Source organism: Notolepis coatsorum (genome assembly GCF_963971535.1).
Source record: "Notolepis coatsorum genome assembly, contig: SCAFFOLD_319, whole genome shotgun sequence".
Taxonomy (NCBI): Eukaryota; Metazoa; Chordata; class Actinopteri; order Aulopiformes; family Paralepididae; genus Notolepis; species Notolepis coatsorum.
In genome coordinates this window covers 20,001-44,000 of record NW_028170342.1, presented here as the reverse complement: position 1 = coordinate 44,000, position 24,000 = coordinate 20,001, and the positions used below count along the sequence as shown (strand labels likewise).

Here is a 24,000-nt window from a genome sequence, read left to right as displayed (position 1 = left end):
CATCTGTCCTCCCAACCAGAGCAGAACACTTAAACATCTGTCCCAACCAGAGCAGAACACTTAAACATCTGTCCTCCCAACCAGAGCAGAACACTTAAACATCTGTCCCAACCAGAGCAGAACACTTAAACATCTGTCTCAACCTAACCAGAGCAGAACACTTAAACATCTGTCCCAACCAGAGCAGAACACTTAAACATCTGTCCCAACCAGAGCAGAACACTTAAACATCTGTCCTCCCAACCAGAGCAGAACACTTAAACATCTGTCCCAACCAGAGCAGAACACTTAAACATCTGTCCTCCCAACCAGAGCAGAACACTTAAACATCTGTCCCAACCAGAGCAGAACACTTAAACATCTGTCCTCCCAACCAGAGCAGAACACTTAAACATCTGTCCCAACCAGAGCAGAACACTTAAACATCTGTCCCAACCAGAGCAGAACACTTAAACATCTGTCCCAACCAGAGCAGAACACTTAAACATCTGTCCCAACCAGAGCAGAACACTTAAACATCTGTCCTCCCAACCAGAGCAGAACACTTAAACATCTGTCCCAACCAGAGCAGAACACTTAAACATCTGTCCTCCCAACCAGAGCAGAACACTTAAACATCTGTCCTCCCAACCAGAGCAGAACACTTAAACATCTGTCCCAACCAGAGCAGAACACTTAAACATCTGTCCCAACCAGAGCAGAACACTTAAACATCTGTCCTCCCAACCAGAGCAGAACACTTAAACATCTGTCCCAACCAGAGCAGAACACTTAAACATCTGTCCTCCCAACCAGAGCAGAACACTTAAACATCTGTCCCAACCAGAGCAGAACACTTAAACATCTGTCCTCCCAACCAGAGCAGAACACTTAAACATCTGTCCTCCCAACCAGAGCAGAACACTTAAACATCTGTCCCAACCAGAGCAGAACACTTAAACATCTGTCTCAACCTAACCAGAGCAGAACAATTAAACATCTGTCCCAACCAGAGCAGAACACTTAAACATCTGTCCCAACCAGAGCAGAACACTTAAACATCTGTCCTCCCAACCAGAGCAGAACACTTAAACATCTGTCCCAACCAGAGCAGAACACTTAAACATCTGTCCTCCCAACCAGAGCAGAACACTTAAACATCTGTCCTCCCAACCAGAGCAGAACACTTAAACATCTGTCCCAACCAGAGCAGAACACTTAAACATCTGTCCTCCCAACCAGAGCAGAACACTTAAACATCTGTCCTCCCAACCAGAGCAGAACACTTAAACATCTGTCCCAACCAGAGCAGAACACTTAAACATCTGTCTCAACCTAACCAGAGCAGAACACTTAAACATCTGTCCCAACCAGAGCAGAACACTTAAACATCTGTCCCAACCAGAGCAGAACACTTAAACATCTGTCCTCCCAACCAGAGCAGAACACTTAAACATCTGTCCCAACCAGAGCAGAACACTTAAACATCTGTCCTCCCAACCAGAGCAGAACACTTAAACATCTGTCCCAACCAGAGCAGAACACTTAAACATCTGTCCCAACCAGAGCAGAACACTTAAACATCTGTCCTCCCAACCAGAGCATAACACTTAAACATCTGTCCCAACCAGAGCAGAACACTTAAACATCTGTCCTCCCAACCAGAGCAGAACACTTAAACATCTGTCCCAACCAGAGCAGAACACTTAAACATCTGTCCTCCCAACCAGAGCAGAACACTTAAACATCTGTCCCAACCAGAGCAGAACACTTAAACATCTGTCCCAACCAGAGCAGAACACTTAAACATCTGTCATCCCAACCAGAGCAGAACACTTAAACATCTGTCCCAACCAGAGCAGAACACTTAAACATCTGTCCCAACCAGAGCAGAACACTTAAACATCTGTCCCAACCAGAGCAGAACACTTAAACATCTGTCCCAACCAGAGCAGAACACTTAAACACCTGTCCTCCCAACCAGAGCAGAACACTTAAACATCTGTCCTCCCAACCAGAGCAGAACACTTAAACATCTGTCCCAACCAGAGCAGAACACTTAAACATCTGTCCTCCCAACCAGAGCAGAACACTTAAACATCTGTCCCAACCAGAGCAGAACACTTAAACATCTGTCCTCCCAACCAGAGCAGAACACTTAAACATCTGTCCCAACCAGAGCAGAACACTTAAACATCTGTCCCAACCAGAGCAGAACACTTAAACATCTGTCCTCCCAACCAGAGCAGAACACTTAAACATCTGTCCCAACCAGAGCAGAACACTTAAACATCTGTCCTCCCAACCAGAGCAGAACACTTAAACATCTGTCCTCCCAACCAGAGCAGAACACTTAAACATCTGTCCCAACCAGAGCAGAACACTTAAACATCTGTCCTCCCAACCAGAGCAGAACACTTAAACATCTGTCCCAACCAGAGCAGAACACTTAAACATCTGTCCCAACCAGAGCAGAACACTTAAACATCTGTCCCAACCAGAGCAGAACACTTAAACATCTGTCCCAACCAGAGCAGAACACTTAAACATCTGTCCTCCCAACCAGAGCAGAACACTTAAACATCTGTCCCAACCAGAGCAGAACACTTAAACATCTGTCCCAACCAGAGCAGAACACTTAAACATCTGTCCTCCCAACCAGAGCAGAACACTTAAACATCTGTCCCAACCAGAGCAGAACACTTAAACATCTGTCCTCCCAACCAGAGCAGAACACTTAAACATCTGTCCTCCCAACCAGAGCAGAACACTTAAACATCTGTCCCAACCAGAGCAGAACACTTAAACATCTGTCTCAACCAGAGCAGAACACTTAAACATCTGTCCCAACCAGAGCAGAACACTTAAACATCTGTCCCAACCAGAGCAGAACACTTAAACATCTGTCCTCCCAACCAGAGCAGAACACTTAAACATCTGTCCCAACCAGAGCAGAACACTTAAACATCTGTCCTCCCAACAGAGCAGAACACTTAAACATCTGTCCCGCACACCCCCCTTACCATCACCACAGAGCAGAACACTTAAACATCTGTCCCAACCAGAGCAGAACACTTAAACATCTGTCCTCCCAACCAGAGCAGAACACTTAAACATCTGTCCCAACCAGAGCAGAACACTTAAACATCTGTCCCAACCAGAGCAGAACACTTAAACATCTGTCCTCCCAACCAGAGCAGAACACTTAAACATCTGTCCCAACCAGAGCAGAACACTTAAACATCTGTCCTCCCAACCAGAGCAGAACACTTAAACATCTGTCCTCCCAACCAGAGCAGAACACTTAAACATCTGTCCCAACCAGAGCAGAACACTTAAACATCTGTCTCAACCAGAGCAGAACACTTAAACATCTGTCCCAACCAGAGCATAACACTTAAACATCTGTCCCAACCAGAGCAGAACACTTAAACATCTGTCCCAACCAGAGCAGAACACTTAAACATCTGTCCCCAACCAGAGCAGAACACTTAAACATCTGTCCCTCCCAACCAGAGCAGAACACTTAAACATCTGTCCCAACCAGAGCAGAACACTTAAACATCTGTCCCAACCAGAGCAGAACACTTAAACATCTGTCCCAAACCAGAGCAGAACACTTAAACATCTGTCCTCCCAACCAGAGCAGAACACTTAAATATCTGTCCCAACCAGAGCAGAACACTTAAACATCTGTCCTCCCAACCAGAGCAGAACACTTAAACATCTGTCCCCAACCAGATCAGAACACTTAAACATCTGTCCCAACCAGAGCAGAACACTTAAACATCTGTCCTCCCAACCAGAGCAGAACACTTAAACATCTGTCCTCCCAACCAGAGCAGAACACTTAAACATCTGTCCCAACCAGAGCAGAACACTTAAACATCTGTCCCAACCAGAGCAGAACACTTAAACATCTGTCCTCCCAACCAGAGCAGAACACTTAAACATCTGTCCTCCCAACCAGAGCAGAACACTTAAACATCTGTCCCAACTAGAGCAGAACACTTAAACATCTGTCCCCAACCAGAGCAGAACACTTAAACATCTGTCCTCCCCAACCAGAGCAGAACACTTAAACATCTGTCCCAACCAGAGCAGAACACTTAAACATCTGTCTCCTAACCAGAGCAGAACACTTAAACATCTGTCCCAACCAGAGCAGAACACTTAAACATCTGTCCTCCCAACCAGAGCAGAACACTTAACATCTGTCCTCCCAACCAGAGCAGAACACTTAAACATCTGTCCCAACCAGAGCAGAACACTTAAACATCTGTCCTCCCAACCAGAGCAGAACACTTAAACATCTGTCCTCCCAACCAGAGCAGAACACTTAAACATCTGTCCCAACCAGAGCAGAACACTTAAACATCTGTCCTCCCAACCAGAGCAGAACACTTAAACATCTGTCCCAACCAGAGCAGAACACTTAAACATCTGTCCTCAACCAGAGCAGAACACTTAAACATCTGTCCCAACCAGAGCAGAACACTTAAACATCTGTCCCAACCAGAGCAGAACACTTAAACATCTGTCCTCCCAACCAGAGCAGAACACTTAAACATCTGTCCCAACCAGAGCAGAACACTTAAACATCTGTCCCAACCAGAGCAGAACACTTAAACATCTGTCCTCCCAACCAGAGCAGAACACTTAAACATCTGTCCCAACCAGAGCAGAAGACTTAAACATCTGTCCTCCCAACCAGAGCAGAACACTTAAACATCTGTCCTCCCAACCAGAGCAGAACACTTAAACATCTGTCCCAACCAGAGCAGAACACTTAAAAATCTGTCTCAACCAGAGCAGAACACTTAAACATCTGTCCCAACCAGAGCAGAACACTTAAACATCTGTCCCAACCAGAGCAGAACACTTAAACATCTGTCCTCCCAACCAGAGCAGAACACTTAAACATCTGTCCCAACCAGAGCAGAACACTTAAACATCTGTCCTCCCAACCAGAGCAGAACACTTAAACATCTGTCCCAACCAGAGCAGAACACTTAAACATCTGTCCCAACCAGAGCAGAACACTTAAACATCTGTCCTCCCAACCAGAGCATAACACTTAAACATCTGTCCCAACCAGAGCATAACACTTAAACATCTGTCCCAACCAGAGCAGAACACTTAAACATCTGTCCCAACCAGAGCAGAACACTTAAACATCTGTCCCAACCAGAGCAGAACACTTAAACATCTGTCCTCCCAACCAGAGCAGAACACTTAAACATCTGTCCCAACCAGAGCAGAACACTTAAACATCTGTCCCAACCAGAGCAGAACACTTAAACATCTGTCCTCCCAACCAGAGCAGAACACTTAAACATCTGTCCCAACCAGAGCAGAACACTTAAACATCTGTCCCAACCAGAGCAGAACACTTAAACATCTGTCCTCCCAACCAGAGCAGAACACTTAAACATCTGTCCCAACCAGAGCAGAACACTTAAACATCTGTCCCAACCAGATCAGAACACTTAAACATCTGTCCCAACCAGAGCAGAACACTTAAACATCTGTCCTCCCAACCAGAGCAGAACACTTAAACATCTGTCCTCCCAACCAGAGCAGAACACTTAAACATCTGTCCCAACCAGAGCAGAACACTTAAACATCTGTCCCAACCAGAGCAGAACACTTAAACATCTGTCCTCCCAACCAGAGCAGAACACTTAAACATCTGTCCTCCCAACCAGAGCAGAACATTTAAACATCTGTCCCAACTAGAGCAGAACACTTAAACATCTGTCCCAACCAGAGCAGAACACTTAAACATCTGTCCTCCCAACCAGAGCAGAACACTTAAACATCTGTCCCAACCAGAGCAGAACACTTAAACATCTGTCCTCCTAACCAGAGCAGAACACTTAAACATCTTTCCCAACCAGAGCAGAACACTTAAACATCTGTCCTCCCAACCAGAGCAGAACACTTAAACATCTGTCCTCCCAACCAGAGCAGAACACTTAAACATCTGTCCTCCCAACCAGAGCAGAACACTTAAACATCTGTCCCAACCAGAGCAGAACACTTAAACATCTGTCCCAACCAGAGCAGAACACTTAAACATCTGTCCTCCCAACCAGAGCAGAACACTTAAACATCTGTCCTCCCAACCAGAGCAGAACACTTAAACATCTGTCCTCCCAACCAGAGCAGAACACTTAAACATCTGTCCTCCCAACCAGAGCAGAACACTTAAACATCTGTCCTCCCAACCAGAGCAGAACACTTAAACATCTGTCCTCCCAACCAGAGCAGAACACTTAAACATCTGTCCCAACCAGAGCAGAACACTTAAACATCTGTCCTCCCAACCAGAGCAGAACACTTAAACATCTGTCCCAACCAGAGCAGAACACTTAAACATCTGTCCTCCCAACCAGAGCAGAACACTTAAACATCTGTCCTCCCAACCAGAGCAGAACACTTAAACATCTGTCCCAACCAGAGCAGAACACTTAAACATCTGTCCCAACCAGAGCAGAACACTTAAACATCTGTCCTCCCAACCAGAGCAGAGCACTTAAACATCTGTCCCAACCAGAGCAGAACACTTAAACATCTGTCCCAACCAGAGCAGAACACTTAAACATCTGTCCCAACCAGAGCAGAACACTTAAACATCTGTCCTCCCAACCAGAGCAGAACACTTAAACATCTGTCCCAACCAGAGCAGAACACTTAAACATCTGTCCCAACCAGAGCAGAACACTTAAACATCTGTCCTCCCAACCAGAGCAGAACACTTAAACATCTGTCCCAACCAGAGCAGAACACTTAAACATCTGTCCTCCCAACCAGAGCAGAACACTTAAACATCTGTCCCAACCAGAGCAGAACACTTAAACATCTGTCCCAACCAGAGCAGAACACTTACACATCTGTCCCAACCAGAGCAGAACACTTAAACATCTGTCCCAACCAGAGCAGAACACTTAAACATCTGTCCTCCCAACCAGAGCAGAACACTTAAACATCTGTCCCAACCAGAGCAGAACACTTAAACATCTGTCCTCCCAACCAGAGCAGAACACTTAAACATCTGTCCCAACCAGAGCAGAACACTTAAACATCTGTCCTCCCAACCAGAGCAGAACACTTAAACATCTGTCCTCCCAACCAGAGCAGAACACTTAAACATCTGTCCCAACCAGATCAGAACACTTAAACATCTGTCCCAACCAGAGCAGAACACTTAAACATCTGTCCTCCCAACCAGAGCAGAACACTTAAACATCTGTCCTCCCAACCAGAGCAGAACACTTAAACATCTGTCCCAACCAGAGCAGAACACTTAAACATCTGTCCTCCCAACCAGAGCAGAACACTTAAACATCTGTCCCAACCAGAGCAGAACACTTAAACATCTGTCCCAACCAGAGCAGAACACTTAAACATCTGTCCTCCCAACCAGAGCAGAACACTTAAACATCTGTCCCAACCAGAGCAGAACACTTAAACATCTGTCCTCCCAACCAGAGCAGAACACTTAAACATCTGTCCTCCCAACCAGAGCAGAACACTTAAACATCTGTCCCAACCAGAGCAGAACACTTAAACATCTGTCCCAACCAGAGCAGAACACTTAAACATCTGTCCTCCCAACCAGAGCAGAACACTTAAACATCTGTCCCAACCAGAGCAGAACACTTAAACATCTGTCCCAACCAGAGCAGAACACTTACACATCTGTCCCAACCAGAGCAGAACACTTAAACATCTGTCCCAACCAGAGCAGAACACTTAAACATCTGTCCTCCCAACCAGAGCAGAACACTTAAACATCTGTCCCAACCAGAGCAGAACACTTAAACATCTGTCCTCCCAACCAGAGCAGAACACTTAAACATCTGTCCCAACCAGAGCAGAACACTTAAACATCTGTCCTCCCAACCAGAGCAGAACACTTAAACATCTGTCCTCCCAACCAGAGCAGAACACTTAAACATCTGTCCCAACCAGATCAGAACACTTAAACATCTGTCCCAACCAGAGCAGAACACTTAAACATCTGTCCTCCCAACCAGAGCAGAACACTTAAACATCTGTCCCAACCAGATCAGAACACTTAAACATCTGTCCCAACCAGAGCAGAACACTTAAACATCTGTCCTCCCAACCAGAGCAGAACACTTAAACATCTGTCCTCCCAACCAGAGCAGAACACTTAAACATCTGTCCCAACCAGAGCAGAACACTTAAACATCTGTCCTCCCAACCAGAGCAGAACACTTAAACATCTGTCCCAACCAGAGCAGAACACTTAAACATCTGTCCCAACCAGAGCAGAACACTTACACATCTGTCCTCCCAACCAGAGCAGAACACTTAAACATCTGTCCCAACCAGAGCAGAACACTTAAACATCTGTCCTCCCAACCAGAGCAGAACACTTAAACATCTGTCCCAACCAGAGCAGAACACTTAAACATCTGTCCTCCCAACCAGAGCAGAACACTTAAACATCTGTCCTCCCAACCAGAGCAGAACACTTAAACATCTGTCCCAACCAGAGCAGAACACTTAAACATCTGTCCCAACCAGAGCAGAACACTTAAACATCTGTCCCAACCAGAGCAGAACACTTACACATCTGTCCTCCCAACCAGAGCAGAACACTTAAACATCTGTCCCAACCAGATCAGAACACTTAAACATCTGTCCCAACCAGAGCAGAACACTTAAACATCTGTCCTCCCAACCAGAGCAGAACACTTAAACATCTGTCCCAACCAGATCAGAACACTTAAACATCTGTCCCAACCAGAGCAGAACACTTAAACATCTGTCCTCCCAACCAGAGCAGAACACTTAAACATCTGTCCTCCCAACCAGAGCAGAACACTTAAACATCTGTCCTCCCAACCAGAGCAGAACACTTAAACATCTGTCCTCCCAACCAGAGCAGAACACTTAAACATCTGTCCCAACCAGAGCAGAACACTTAAACATCTGTCCTCCCAACCAGAGCAGAACACTTAAACATCTGTCCCAACCAGAGCAGAACACTTAAACATCTGTCCTCCCAACCAGAGCAGAACACTTAAACATCTGTCCTCCCAACCAGAGCAGAACACTTAAACATCTGTCCCAACCAGAGCAGAACACTTAAACATCTGTCCTCCCAACCAGAGCAGAACACTTAAACATCTGTCCCAACCAGAGCAGAACACTTAAACATCTGTCCTCCCAACCAGAGCAGAACACTTAAACATCTGTCCTCCCAACCAGAGCAGAACACTTAAACATCTGTCCTCCCAACCAGAGCAGAACACTTAAACATCTGTCCTCCCAACCAGAGCAGAACACTTAAACATCTGTCCTCCCAACCAGAGCAGAACACTTAAACATCTGTCCTCCCAACCAGAGCAGAACACTTAAACATCTGTCCCAACCAGAGCAGAACACTTAAACATCTGTCCTCCCAACCAGAGCAGAACACTTAAACATCTGTCCCAACCAGAGCAGAACACTTAAACATCTGTCCTCCCAACCAGAGCAGAACACTTAAACATCTGTCCTCCCAACCAGAGCAGAACACTTAAACATCTGTCCCAACCAGAGCAGAACACTTAAACATCTGTCCTCCCAACCAGAGCAGAACACTTAAACATCTGTCCCAACCAGAGCAGAACACTTAAACATCTGTCCTCCCAACCAGAGCAGAACACTTAAACATCTGTCCCAACCAGAGCAGAACACTTAAACATCTGTCCTCCCAACCAGAGCAGAACACTTAAACATCTGTCCCAACCAGAGCATAACCCAAAGGGTAAATTGTTTTTTTGGTGACACCAATTTTAACTAAAGCACAATGGTTCACTATTAACCCTTTCACTGCCACACAAGAGCAGGTTAATAATAATAATAATAATAATAATAATAATAATAATAATAATAATAATAATAATAATAATAATAATAATAATAATAATAATAATAATAATAATAATAATAATAATAATAATAATAATAATAATAATAATAATAATAATAATAATAATAATAATAATAATAATAATAATAATAATAATAAATTAATTTTATATATCGCCTTACATTAGGAATTTCAAAGCGCTTACCGCTTAGCGCTCAAAGCGCTTACCGTCTGTAGTGTGATAGTAAAGGGTTAACCTGCTGTTGTGTGGCAGTGAAAAAGTTAACCTTCTGTGTATTGTCGCAGTGAAAGGGTTAACCGTTTGGTAGTGCGGCAGTGAAAGGGTTAACAATGCTATGAAATTGAGTCAGAATTAAGGTCCAAACTCACCCATGTTGTGTAACTCCTTGGATACTGTGGGCACTCTTCTTCAAGTCTATGGTTTGTGGCGGAATCAACGCTTTGCTGAATCCATGTAAAGCAAGGCGTTCACCGCGAGAAAACAACATACATCTTACATACATACAGTAGATATCTACCGTTAATATTACCAATTGGGTGATAGCGATGCTGTGTGGTTATTTCAGGTTTCTGAAGTCTGGAGTTCGAGATTTTGAAACTGAGTTGGGAGCCAGCAGAGAGAGTCATTCCTCAACTGCTATTCAGTTTGAAAAAAAAATTCGCCTCAATTTGAATGTAGTGAATCCTAACAATTCGGAAACCTGGAAATATCTGTGAAATGTTGCTGTTTGAGGTCTGCTAAATTAAATGTATGTTGTTTTGTGGTTTCGCTTTCCTTTAAAGGAACATGCCAACAGTATGGGAAATGTGCTTACCGTCTTCTCCAGAGAAAATGGATACCAATTTCATGCGTTCCGGCTGCAAGCTAGCCTAGCTTAGGACAAATTAATGGAAGTGGATACGGACCAGCTAGCCTAGCTGTTGGCCAAAAACACCTCTCCCGGAGTTTTAAGCTAGGCCAGTGGGCGTTATCCAGTGGGCTAAGCTATAGGCTAGCCGCTAGCTTACAGCCGGATAGCTTTCTACTGAACGCACACAGAGAGGGAATTGGTATATATCTTCTTGTCTGACTCTGGAGAAGACGGTGAGTGCATTTCCCATAATGTCGGCGCGTTCCTTTCATTCTCAGAGTGATACCATATGTGGTCAGCCCGTATGAGTCTACCTCCCCGCTGCAAGTTCAAAACAATGGTACATGTGAGCTCTTACATGGGTGTAGAGTTTGTACATAGCCTCTCCGTCTTCTGCAGCATTTCTGATTAGAGGGACTTTTATCTTCACCGGTGGAATGTGGTTTATTGTCCTCCACAAGTCCACTCGCTGATTAAAGAGAATGATTAGAGAGTTTAGAGGCAGAGTTTCTTATCTTTGGAATGTGTCCAAATAACCCCAGTGTTTCTGACAGGAGCAGGATACAGCAGGACGACGTGGCTTTATTACAACACAGACTAAATAACGCTTCTTGATTGAGAAGATTGAAAAACACGTTGTGGGTTCAATTCCCGCTTGGGGACCAGGTTTCCGCGATGCCAGGTATACCCAGGTGGGGTATCTCCCAGGCCTTTCTGTGTGGAGTTTGCATGTTCTCCCCATGCTCGCAAGTGCCCCCCCCCCCCCCCCCCCCGATAAGAGAAACCCAATGGAAAAACATGCACAACAACAGATCGCTAACGCTGTCGCGTCCCTGATGAAGACGGACAGGAGCACTTGGATTGGTCCCCGGGCGTGGCCCTCGCCGACGCCCCTATCTGCTCCCGGCTGCCCTTGGGGGGGGGGGGGGGGGGGGGGTGGGGGGGGGGGGGGGGGGGGGGTGGGGGGGAGGACGACGGGATGGGTCAAGTGCAAGAGACTCAATTTCATCGGCAACCCAAAATATTGCTGTGTGTCACTGCATGATAAATAAAGACTTTTTTTTCTTCTTCTTCTTCTTCTTCTTCTTCTTTCTTCTTCTTCTTCTTCTTCTTCTTCTTCTTCTTCTTCTTCTTCTTCTTCTTCTTCTTCTTCTTCTTCTTCTTCTTCTTCTTCTTCCCCAGTGTGCGGAGGTGGTAAGTTTGGCCGCAGCTGTAAGGAGCGCTGCACGGACGGACAGTGCCGCTCCATGGTGTTCTGTCTCCGCGACCCGTACGGCTGCTCCTGCGCTACCGGCTGGAGAGGCTTCAACTGCAGCGAGGGTGAGGAGCGGGGGGGTAAACAGTACCCAGGAATTATACTTGACCCTTTCACTGCCAACGACAGCCGGTTAACCCTTTCACTGTGACAATACAGAAGGTTAGCCCGTTACTATCACACAACCGACGGCGATGCTCCATCATTAGCATCATGGATGCGGAGCTAATGATGCTAATGATGGAGCATCGCCGTCGGTTGTGTGATAGTAAAGGGTTAACCTTCTGTCGTGTGGCAGTGAAAGGGTTAAAAAGTACCCAGAAATTATACGGGTACCGTCTCAAAATCGTACTCAAGTAAAAGTCAGAGTATCTGGCTAAAAACACACTTGAGTAAAAGTAAAAAAGTTTCTCCTTTTAAATGTACTTAAGTACTAAAAAGTTAAAGTAAAAGAAAAATGTCTGACTGTCTATTCTTCTGATAGCAGGTGTTTAATCAAAGATCCCTGCTTTCTAGTCTTGCACAAGGACCAATCAGCATGGGTATGGGCAGGTTTATTTTCCATTGATGGGGATTTGATTGGCTGTTTTTAAATAAAGTGCGGCCGCAGGATTAAAAACGTTAAGGTTATTTCAGCCAGAGAAACAAATATACTAATTAAAATAGTTGGACCTGCGAGATTTGTACTTTGTACTTTGTAGGTCTGCATTTTAAATCTAAGGAGTAAAAAGTATGTTTTTTTTCTCTGAAATGTAATAGTAAAAGTACAAATATAGAAACCTAATAATACTCGAGAAAAGTACAGATCACCAAAAACAGTACTTAAGTATTGCACCAAAGTACAATTACTCAAGTACTTTACACCCCTGGTAAGGAGACAGCTCTGTGGTTTTTCTTCTTCTCTCATCACCACTAAGAAGACAGCTCTGTGGTTTTTCTTCTTCTCTCATCACCACTAAGGAGACAGCTCTGTGGTTTATCTTCTTCTCTCATCACCACTAAGGAGACAGCTCAGAAATCTGAATTGTATATACTGTGGTTTTACCAAACTATAGTGGCTACTTCACAATGAAAGGTAGTTCAACTGAATCATCCTAACGACATGGCAGAAAATTATCACACTCTGAGTGTGGGTGCGTTTGATTTAGGGACCAGCGCAGGTAAAACCTCACCTATAGGCAACCTGAGGGTGTGTTTCAAGGGAGGGGACGAGCAGCACATTTTAACCACACTACAGAACCATCTGTAGTGTGGTAGTGAAAGGGTTAACCTTCTGTAGTGTGGTAGTGAAAGGGTTAACCCTTTGTCGTGTGGCAGTGAAATGATTAACCTTCTCTATTGTCACCGTGAAAGGGTTAACCCTTTGGTAGTGTGGCAGTGAAAGGGTTAAACTAGTAATTGAACTACACAGTTAACTACTAAACAACACTGCTTACAAGCTGCACTTTGTCTGTCTGTCTGTCTGTCTGTCTGTCTGTCTGTCTGTCTGTCTGTCTGTCTGTCTGTCTGTCTGTCTGTCTGTCTGTCTGTCTGTCTGTCTGTCTGTCTGTCTGTCTGTCTGTCTGTCTGTCTGTCTGTCTGTCTGTCTGTCTGTCTGTCTATCTGTCTGTCTGTCTGTCTGTCTGTCATTCTGTCTGTCTGTCTGTCTGTCTGTCTGTCATTCTGTCTGACTTTCTCTCTCTCTCTCTCTCTCTCTCTCTCTCTCTCTCTCTCTCTCTCTCTCTCTCTCTCTCTCTCTCTCTCTCTCTCTGTGTGTGTGTGTGTGTGTGTGTGTGTGTGTGTGTGTGTGTGTGTGTGTGTGTGTGTGTGTGTGTGTGTGTGTGTGTGTGTGAGAGATATAGAGAGAGAGGGGGGTGAGAGAGATGAGGAAGGGGCAAGAGAGAAAGAGAGCTGGGAGAGTGTGTGTGAGAGAGAGAGAGAGGGGGGGGGTGATTAATCAGCCCTTGTGTGTGTGAATGTAACAAGTTCCTAACGTTTTCTTTCCCCTATTATTTCATGCACACTTTATTCATTGTTTTAAATTATTATTTTCTTTTAAGTTATTTTGTGCATCACTCTGTTTTGAATTTGATGCCAATTTGCAATGCATGAGGGTCATCCTTTTGTGTTAAATGGCTGCATAAAGCAAGCATTTGTTGACTCGCATGTTGATAAGAGTATTAAAACTTGGAACTTGAAAAAGATCCGTTTAAGGTAGAAAAAAAAGAAAAAAAAATGCGATTTATTTGCGATTAATCGCAAGTTAACTATGGACAATCATGCGATTAATCGCGTTAAATATTTTAATCGATTGACAGCACTAATATATATATACTTCTGTCTCTGTATATAACATTAAACTGTGTGAGTCAATATTTGTATTGTTATTACCTGCATTGCTTTTACCCTTTGTCTTATTCCCTGCACTGCTATTATACTCTGTTTTATGCTCATTGTATGTCTATGTTACTGCTGTGAAGCATTGTGGGTGGCAATTCTTGTACAAAAGGTGCTATACAAATAAAGTGTATTGTTGTTGTTATTATTATTGGTGATGATGTCTGTGTGTTGCCAGCCTGCCCAGAGGGCCTGTACGGTGCGGGCTGTAAGCTGCGGTGTGACTGTGGGCAGAAGGGGCGGTGTGATCGCTTCAAAGGCTGCGTGTGTCCTGGGAGGCATGGAGTCCGCTGTGAAACACCAGGTCAACTTTCACACACCTTCAAACTTTCTATTTATTGTATAATAGTCATATTGGCTCAATATGATACTAATCTTTATGCAGGCTTTTCTGTTAAATTTGAAGACTATTGTGCACTTCTGTTCACTGAGGTTTAATCTAGTGAATTAATGTAATTTCATTAATATTTAATTTCCCCATCTCTGTGTACTCTTTCTTTTTTTCTTTCTTTCTTTCTTTCTTTCTTTCTTTCTTTCTTTCTTTCTTTCTTTCTTTCTTTCTTTCTTTCTTTCTTTCTTTCTTTCTTTCTTTCTTTCTTTCTTTCTTTCTTTCTTTCTTTCTTTCTTTCTTTCTTTCTTTCTTTCTTTCTTTCTTTCTTTCTTTCGCAATGCTATTGCATTTCAAATATATTAGATGTTAAATATTGTGTCATATCATATCTTCCTTCAGACAAGGCTCCAGTAGTGGTGATCAGTCTACAGGAAACAGAGCTAAATGCTGGTTTCCAGTTTCTAGTCAACTGTACAGCATCTGCCCAGCCAGCTCCTCTACATGGAGACATCATTCTGCTAAAGCAGGACAAGACCATTATCAGGGTAAATGTACAACAACTAATGCCTCAACAACTACTACTACTACTACTACTACTACTACTACTACTATACTACTACTACTACTACTATACTACTATACTACTACTACTACTACTACTACTACTACTACTACTACTACTACTACTACTACTACTACTACTATACTACTACTACTACTACTACTATACTACTACTACTACTACTACTGTAACTGAGGGGTACAATTCCCTGACTGTATTGTTAGATATGATACTTACTACCACTACCTCTTGTACTTTAGACTCTGGCCACCCAGTACTAGGTATAAATAATTATGATAAACACTCCCACCTGATGAAACGGATCCAACACAAATGTACCAAGTCGAAAGTCTGCGTTTAATAATAATACATAGCAAAAGGTATGTACAACGATCACTTAATTACATTTATGATTTGAAATAGTATGCACTTTTATGGCAAATGAGTATTCGTAGGTAGATCAACATCGAATGTCCAATCTCTGATTGCGCAGGAAGCAAATATACAACCTGGAATATTTAGGGAACAATAGCAATGATACTTGAATGATTATATAGCTGGATACACTAGGGGAAGGTTCCGACTGCTTGTAGGACAGCTGGAGGGGGGGGGGTAGAGTCTGGCTGTATCCCGTCTGGCCGAGGGTATCCTGGGAGAGCCCACAGTCGTGCGACCCGGTGCCCAGCGATCCTCGATCCACAGATGAAAGCAGTTGGACTCTCTGTGGCCGGCGTCCTCCGGTCCACGATGGAGAGACGTGAGGCAACCTCGTCGTGTAGAGCGTCTTCTCACCTGTCGTCCTCTCCGGGGGGGGTATTTCCAACACACCGCAGTGTTGGCCTTTATCCATAGAATAATCAAAGTACTCAAAGCATAATCCAAGCCGGGGAAGGCTAGCCGTCGTCGGTAGAATAATCCAATATACAGGTCCACTCGCTCTTTGGCCTGGAGCTCCTCGGGTGCAGCTTCACGTGGGGTCAACCACCCTGGATAAGCGTCCAGCTGATGCCCGAAACGATGGGGGTGCTGATTACTATAGAACTCTTACCACACGAGGCACTACATATGAATAGACTATTATTAGCTTAATAGAATACGTCCAACTCGACGATATAGTGCCAAATATGACTATTCAAATATTAATATACACAATGTCTCAATGCCGATACTGGGCCGAATTGGCCTTACTGCCCACACGTGGTTCGCGGGGAGGCTTTTGTGTCTGTCACTCTGTTGGAGGGTAAGGAACTGGACTAAAAGAAAGCTCTACTTTAGTAGAGCAGTATATATACGCACTATGAACAAATAGTACCATTAGTGGTGCGGTAGACATATTCCTACGCGGAACTAGGACTTGTCCATACATGTTGAGCGGTACGATTGAACCTGGTCTGAGGGGTATGGCGACCTGGCACCAAGGTCTCGTCCAATGGTAGAATGGAGACTATTATGGGATGTTCAGTAGACTAGAAGGGATATTCAATGCATATTGTACAAGGAATATACAAGGGATATCAGGGGATATACAAATACAATTAAATATATATATATAAATAAATATATATATTCGGTTTAATCTGATCCTTCAGAACAGCCGCCCCCTAATTGGTCCCAACCCAATTAGTTAAGCAGAGACAGATTAACCGCACTGTCTACCACTCAAGGGTTCGCTGTAAGGGTCAGTCAACTCACAAAGTCATAGGGTCATGGTCATCATCGATTGTGTCTGGGAGTCGGGGCAGTTCTATGAGCCTCGCCACAGGACGGGTGTAAATGCGCCCCTGGACGAGTACTTCAGCTGCTCGGACCTTGCCATCGGCACCGGTGATCACTTTGCTTACGCGGCCAGCCGGCCACATAGCTCTGGGTAGTGACTGGTCAATAATCATGACGACTGTTCCTTCCGTCAAATTGTCTCTCTCTTTTACCCACTTCTGGCCGTTCGCCGTTCGCTTCTTCAGGCCGGTACATTGTCTGGGGTAACGCGGGATCTAGCCGCCCCATCAGGAGGGTGTTGGGGGTGACTGGGTCGACATCTGCTACATCACTGGAGACGTAACCGAGGGGCTTGGAGTTCAATACTCCCTCAATCTCCGTGAGGACTGTCATTAGGACTTCTTCCGCCACAGTCTGGGCCCCAAGTACTGCGTACAGGGCTGTCTTTATAGAACGTACTTCTCGTTCCCAAGTTCCACCGAAGTGGGGTGCGTTTGGGGGGTTGAATTGGAAGTCAATCTGGGCTGGAGCGAGGTGGGTCTTAAGTTCTGGGCCCATAGCTTGGAAGCTCTCCCTCAGCTCTCTTTCTCCGCCTTTGAAGTTTGTCCCGTGATCGGACAATAATGTAAACGGTTTTCCTTTCCGTGATGTGAATCTTCGGAAGGCCATAAGGAATGAGTCTGCGCTCATGGTCGGAAGGAGCTCGATATGTATCGCTCTGGTGGTCATGCATTTGAATACAATACCCCACCGCTTCTCGGTGCCTCTTCCTTTCTTTATGTGCAGCGGGCCAAAACAGTCCATGCCTGTTGAGTGGAATGGCTTGTCGCCGAGTCGGAGGCGACATGGAGGTAGGTCAGCCATCCGTGGTATGCTGGGCTGCGCGCGCCACTTTCGGCAGTCTAGACAGGTTCGCTGGAAGCGTCGCACCGCCTCTCTTCCTTGAAGTATCCAGTAACGACGTCTGATTTCCACGAAGACTCTCTCTGCTCCTGCGTGGTGTACATCCTCGTCGTATTTCTTTATAATCAGCTCTGTGACCTTGTGTCAGCTGTTCAATACGATCGGGTACTTAATGTCATCCGGTAAATTGGGGGCTCTCCGCAGGCGACCACCCACTCTGATGAGGGTATGTGTGTCACTCTCGGGGGCCAGATGAATCAATCTGCTGTCTGATGGGACGGGCTTTCCTCCCTGTAGACAGTCTAGTTCATCGGGGAACGAGTCTCTCTGGGCTCGTTGCAGTAGAGGCAGTTCTGCTTCCTCGTAGTCAGCTGCTGACATATCAGCGGGGGACTTAATCTCTGGGTGGTGCCGCAGGAATGTCCGTTGCTGCGCACTCTCAATGGTAATGCAATCGTCTATGTTGGGGTCTGCGGAGACAACAGTGCTCAATCCACAGAACATGGGTTTCTTATTCTCAGCCTCCTCGTCACTTGCTTCCCTCGGGGTGGGCGTGGGCCAATCTCCTTCCGGGAGCTTGAGGAATGCTGGTCCGTCACTGTAGATGTTATGACGGGTTAAGTCATCTAGGGACATTCCCCGGGTGATGACGTCAGCTGGGTTGTGTTTTGTATCAACATAGCGCCAGTTTGCTTCTCCGGTTAACTCTCCGGTTAACTCTTGAATCTCAGTGACTCTGACTCCCACGAAGACTTTGTATTTGCATGAATCCGATTTGATCCAGGCGAGTACTGTCGTGGAATCTGACCACAGGATTGTTCTATGCACCGGAATGGTGAGCTCACGTTGGATGAGCGTGGCTAGATGCGCTCCTGCGAGGGCTGCGCAGAGCTCTAGACGTGGGATAGACTGTTGCTTGCGTGGGGCTATTCTCGAGCGGGCGAGGATGAATGCTGTGTAGATCTCTCCCCCCTCTTCTTGGGCCCGCAAGTAGGCTACTGATCCGTAGGCGACCTCGGAGGCGTCACTGAAGACGTGTAAATCCATTTTACATGTCTCTGGCCTCACCGTGGGTGGGAAGTAGCTTCGGCGTATATTAACGCCTGGGAGTGAGTGGAGTTCCATCTCCCACTCTCTCCAGGTGGATGCAAGGTGTGCGGGAATGGGGTCGTCCCAGCCCTGGTCCTTGTCCCACAATGCTCGTACAATCATCTTTGCCCTGGTGGTGTACGGTAGTATACATCCTAACGGGTCATATTGTCGGGCGAGTGTTCTGTACACACTCCGTCTGGTGGTCGGTATTGCCGTCGACCTTCCCTGCTCCGTGGTCAGGGGTTTGTGTATATAGTGGAGCGAATCTGTTTTGAAGCGCCACACTAGTCCTAGTGTCATCTCTTGGGCTTCTCCTGGGATTGTGGCCATCCAGGTCTCGCTGCTCGCTGCCTTGTCCTCGGAGGAGAGGCTGCGCAGTACGTGCGGATCGCTGCTGGCCCACTGGCTGAGATCAAAGCCGCCTTTGATCAGAGAGGCGCAGAGTTTAAGTAGGAGAGCCTCGGCTTCTTCCTGGGTCGAAACGCTTTGTAGACAGTTATCTACGTAGAAGCTGTTCTTCACACTGTGTCGGACCTCTTCGTCCGCTGCTGGGTCCTCTGCGACATGTCTCTGTAGTGCAAATGTAGCACAGCATGGGCTGCATGTAGTTCCGAAAGGGAGGACTTCCCATTGGTAGATGGCTGGGTGCTCATCTCCTGGCCTCTCTCTCCATAGGAACCGCAACAGGGGCTTGTCCTCCTCTACTAATCTCACCTGCAGGAACATCCCTTTGATATCCCCGCTGATAGCCACCTTGTCCTGGCGGAAGCGGAGTAGTACGCCTAGTAGGGAGGGGCCGAGTGTAGGACCGGGCAATAGCTCTTTATTCAGATTTTGGGATCCGATCTGGTAGCTGCAGTTAAACACGATGCGGTCTTTGCCGTTGTGATGAACCTTGTGGTGGGGCACGTACCACGATTCAGTCGTCTGGTCGGCCTCTTTAATGTCAATCTTTGTGACGTGTCCCGCTGTGATGAGCTTCTCAATCTCAGCGCGGTATACACTTTCTTGGGCGGGGTCCTTGGCTAAGCGCCGCTCTGTGTTTAGTAGGTACCGCTCTGTGGCGTCTTTCTTTGCGTGAAAGGTAGGCATCCCTTCCCGCCGCAGGAGTGGCGTGGCGTATCTCAACACGCCGCTGACTGGGACTCTCTTTGTTCCCGTCTCGAGGAGGTTAATGGCGTAGATGTCGTCTTTAGAGCGAATGTCTTTCTTTTCGTTCTTAAAGGGCATTTGTTCTAAGGTCCATAGCCTCTCTACATGCTGCAGGAGTGCGGTGTCTCCCTCTGTGACTCGGGAGTGGAGACAGCTAGTGGCTGTGGTTCGGTTGAGAGATTTGGCGAGTGGGCCTTGGAGAGTCCATCCTAGGCGGGTCTCGACTGCTGCAGGACAGCCTCTGGGTCCGGTATGAACCCGGTCTATCGGGACAATGAGGTCTGCATGGTCGGAGCCTATCAACAGTGTCGGGGTAGCACCGTCTATGAGTGGGATCGGTAGCTTGCGTAGATGTACATATTTCTCCATCAGCTTGGCTACGGGGTATGTGTACCGCGAGAGTCCTATTTCTTGGCTGGTGAAAGCGTCTGTAATCCTGTACCGTCGCTCGGGCTGGCCGCTTGCTGCGATAGAGATTGAGACATTCTCGCCCTTTATCGTTTTCAAATCTCTTCTTATTGTCCGAATTGTCATTTGGTTTTCGCTCCCCCGCAGCCCTAGCTGGGCCGCAGCGGACGCGAGCAGAAGGGTCTTCTCTGACCCGTCATCAAGGACGGCGTAAGTGTCCATGACTTTATTCTGGTAGCTCAATGTCACACGGACTACCTTTAAGAGCACTCTGGCTCCGCTGCTGCTGGCGGGGTCGATGTACATGACGCTTGCTTTGCTGCTTGATGGTGCGGGTGGAGGCCGCCGTCTGTTACTGTCGTGGAGTATGTCCAGATGGGCTCCATCGCACCGACTGCACTTTTTCTTTAAGCGGCATTCGGCTGCCATGTGTGATCGCGCACAGCGAAAATAGCGTCTGTTGGACTTTATCCATTGACTCGCTTCCTCCGCATTCATCTTGGGGAATGAGTCACATTGTGACAGCCAGTGTTCTTTCTCACAGTAGGGGCACACTATCTTCCACTTCTCCTTTCTTGAGGGGGTACTGTGGCTCCTACTGCTTGGCACTGACTCCGATTGGTGCATGACAGTCACCGATCTTCTTCCATCATTTAGTCTCCTGGTTCCTTCTCTGGAGCCAGGGGTGCTCCGTCCGAGTGTATCTAGCCGTAAGCTGCTGACTTCTCTCGCCAGGAAGTCGGCTAGGTCGAGGAGGTTCGGTTCGGGGCCATTAGGGTCTCGGTGGTCTCTCTGCCGCCTAAAGCGCTCCTGTCGGGCGGGCGGTAGCTTCTCCAAGATCCTCTCTACATTTGAGTTGGCGTATAGTTCATGCCTACCCTTTTCCCTCTGCGCTCCCAGCATCCCTACTAGGGACTGCACTCTGATGGACAGGTCGTCCAGTGCTCGATTGTCTGTTGCTGGGGGTAGGCGGTCGATGTGCCTGATCTCCTGGATCACGTAATCCCATATACGTCCATATCTCTGGTCCAACGCTACCAGCGCTGCGGTGTATGGGGTCGTGGAAGTGGCGTAGGCGAGCGCTATGTTGTGCGCGCGGGGTACCTTTAAATGCTTCAGTAGTATCGCGTATTTATGGCGTTCATCAATGACATCCACCAACATTGTCTCCAGACACATGCGGAGCTCCGTATACTGGGCCCGGTTCTCCTGGGTGAAGTCTGGTACCATAGGTGTGCCAATGTATGACGCGGATTGTTGATACATTGGCGAGCGTTGGGGGAGAGGCCTCCTAGGCGAGTCTCCTCCTGCTCCTTGGCGTGGGCTGGTACCGGCTGTGTACCATGGCCCGCTGGTCCAGGTGCTGTTCCTCGGTGCGGGTCGTGCGTCGTGCTCACCCGTGAATAGCGTCGGGGGTCTGTAGCGCAGCTCCGCGGGGGTATAGCCTGGGCTGTACTGGACCTCCTGGTCCGGTAGAGTACTGTGCTGTCGTCGGGCGTGGTTCTCCTCCTCTTCCTCTTCGTCTTCCGTTAGGTCATCCAGGGCTTGTAGTCTCTGATTTAGCCTCTCCGCAGTGTATGCTGCTCGGTGGCTGGGTCTCGCTTGGACCGGTTGGGGAAGGGGGTCTGCGGGGGGTATAGACCTCGTCTGTTGGTCAAGTTCAGGGTCGCTTACTCGGCTAGGGGATGCCGCCCTGGAGTGATGTCTAGACGAGTTCCTGGAGCCTCTGGTGGAGGGAGGGGGTGTTGTCCTTCTGATCAGCTGTTCTATTAGTTGCGCTTGTGCTCTGTCGCGCTCGGCTTCGCGCTTGGTGAGATCCGATTCTCTCTGGGCACCGGTGGCGGCGCGCTGGGCGTCGGCCCGGTCTCTTGCCATATTCTCTTCCATCTGAATGCGTCTTATTTCCAGGCGTATGTGCTCTTCTTCGCTCCGTTGCTGTATCTGCAATCGATCGCGTTCACCCTGGAGTCTATCGCGTTCAGTAGAGGCTTTCAGGCTGACGAGGAATGCCTGCTGTAGTGTCCTCTCTGCCTCGCTGGGAGAAGACGGTTGTATAGGGGAGCCGTCCCTTGGGGTACTCCGTGCGGAGTCTTGGAGCTCTATCTCCACGGTGCTCTCCTCATCTTCTTCCGTGCCGAGTTCTCTCTCGGTAGTGTTGTCTTCCTCCCGGGACTCGTCGGGGACTACTTCTTCGGTATTGGCGGGGTGTAAAGTCATGTCTGGTTCCCCCTGGTCCCCACCGTGAGCTGGGTCAGTTACGTTAGAACCCATAGGGGCCTCTATGGTCGGGGTAGCCTGGTCGTTAGGGTTAGACATAATTTTACTTTCTAGTTTTACCGCGTTTACTGTTGGTAGAAGACTAGGTTGTTGACTGACAGCGTAAGCCTCTAGGTACTGAGGGAGCTGTCGTTTGCGCCGCGGGCGTTGTTGGTTAGGAGGATCGTTTCGTGGAGTGTTCATCATAGGCCATTTTAATATTAATAACACTATATTAATATTACACTGATTACCCTCCGGCTCGAAGGACCAATTGTAACTGAGGGGTACAATTCCCTGACTGTATTGTTAGATATGATACTTACTACCACTACCTCTTGTACTTTAGACTCTGGCCACCCAGTACTAGGTATAAATAATTATGATAAACACTCCCACCTGATGAAACGGATCCAACACAAATGTACCAAGTCGAAAGTCTGCGTTTAATAATAATACATAGCAAAAGGTATGTACAACGATCACTTAATTACATTTATGATTTGAAATAGTATGCACTTTTATGGCAAATGAGTATTCGTAGGTAGATCAACATCGAATGTCCAATCTCTGATTGCGCAGGAAGCAAATATACAACCTGGAATATTTAGGGAACAATAGCAATGATACTTGAATGATTATATAGCTGGATACACTAGGGGAAGGTTCCGACTGCTTGTAGGACAGCTGGAGGGGGGGGGTAGAGTCTGGCTGTATCCCGTCTGGCCGAGGGTATCCTGGGAGAGCCCACAGTCGTGCGACCCGGTGCCCAGCGATCCTCGATCCACAGATGAAAGCAGTTGGACTCTCTGTGGCCGGCGTCCTCCGGTCCACGATGGAGAGACGTGAGGCGACCTCGTCGTGTAGAGCGTCTTCTCACCTGTCGTCCTCTCCGGGGGGGGTATTTCCAACACACCGCAGTGTTGGCCTTTATCCATAGAATAATCAAAGTACTCAAAGCATAATCCAAGCCGGGGAAGGCTAGCCGTCGTCGGTAGAATAATCCAATATACAGGTCCACTCGCTCTTTGGCCTGGAGCTCCTCGGGTGCAGCTTCACGTGGGGTCAACCACCCTGGATAAGCGTCCAGCTGATGCCCGAAACGATGGGGGTGCTGATTACTATAGAACTCTTACCGCACGAGGCACTACATATGAATAGACTATTATTAGCTTAATAGAATACGTCCAACTCGACGATATAGTG

General features: G+C 47.0%; 1 protein-coding gene across 1 annotated transcript in view; it reads left to right on the top strand.

The window, feature by feature from the left end:
* LOC311248553 (angiopoietin-1 receptor-like) overlaps positions 1-24,000 on the top strand; it is a gene marked incomplete at its 3' end in the record, with an annotated part of 139,539 nt that overhangs the window by 111,070 nt on the left and 4,469 nt on the right. Inside the window, exons 6-8 of the mRNA XM_084339417.1 lie at positions 11,926-12,063; positions 14,553-14,678; positions 15,105-15,250. Of these exons, the coding sequence (XP_084195543.1) occupies positions 11,926-12,063; positions 14,553-14,678; positions 15,105-15,250 (410 nt within the window). The remainder of the gene's footprint in view (positions 1-11,925; positions 12,064-14,552; positions 14,679-15,104; positions 15,251-24,000) is intronic.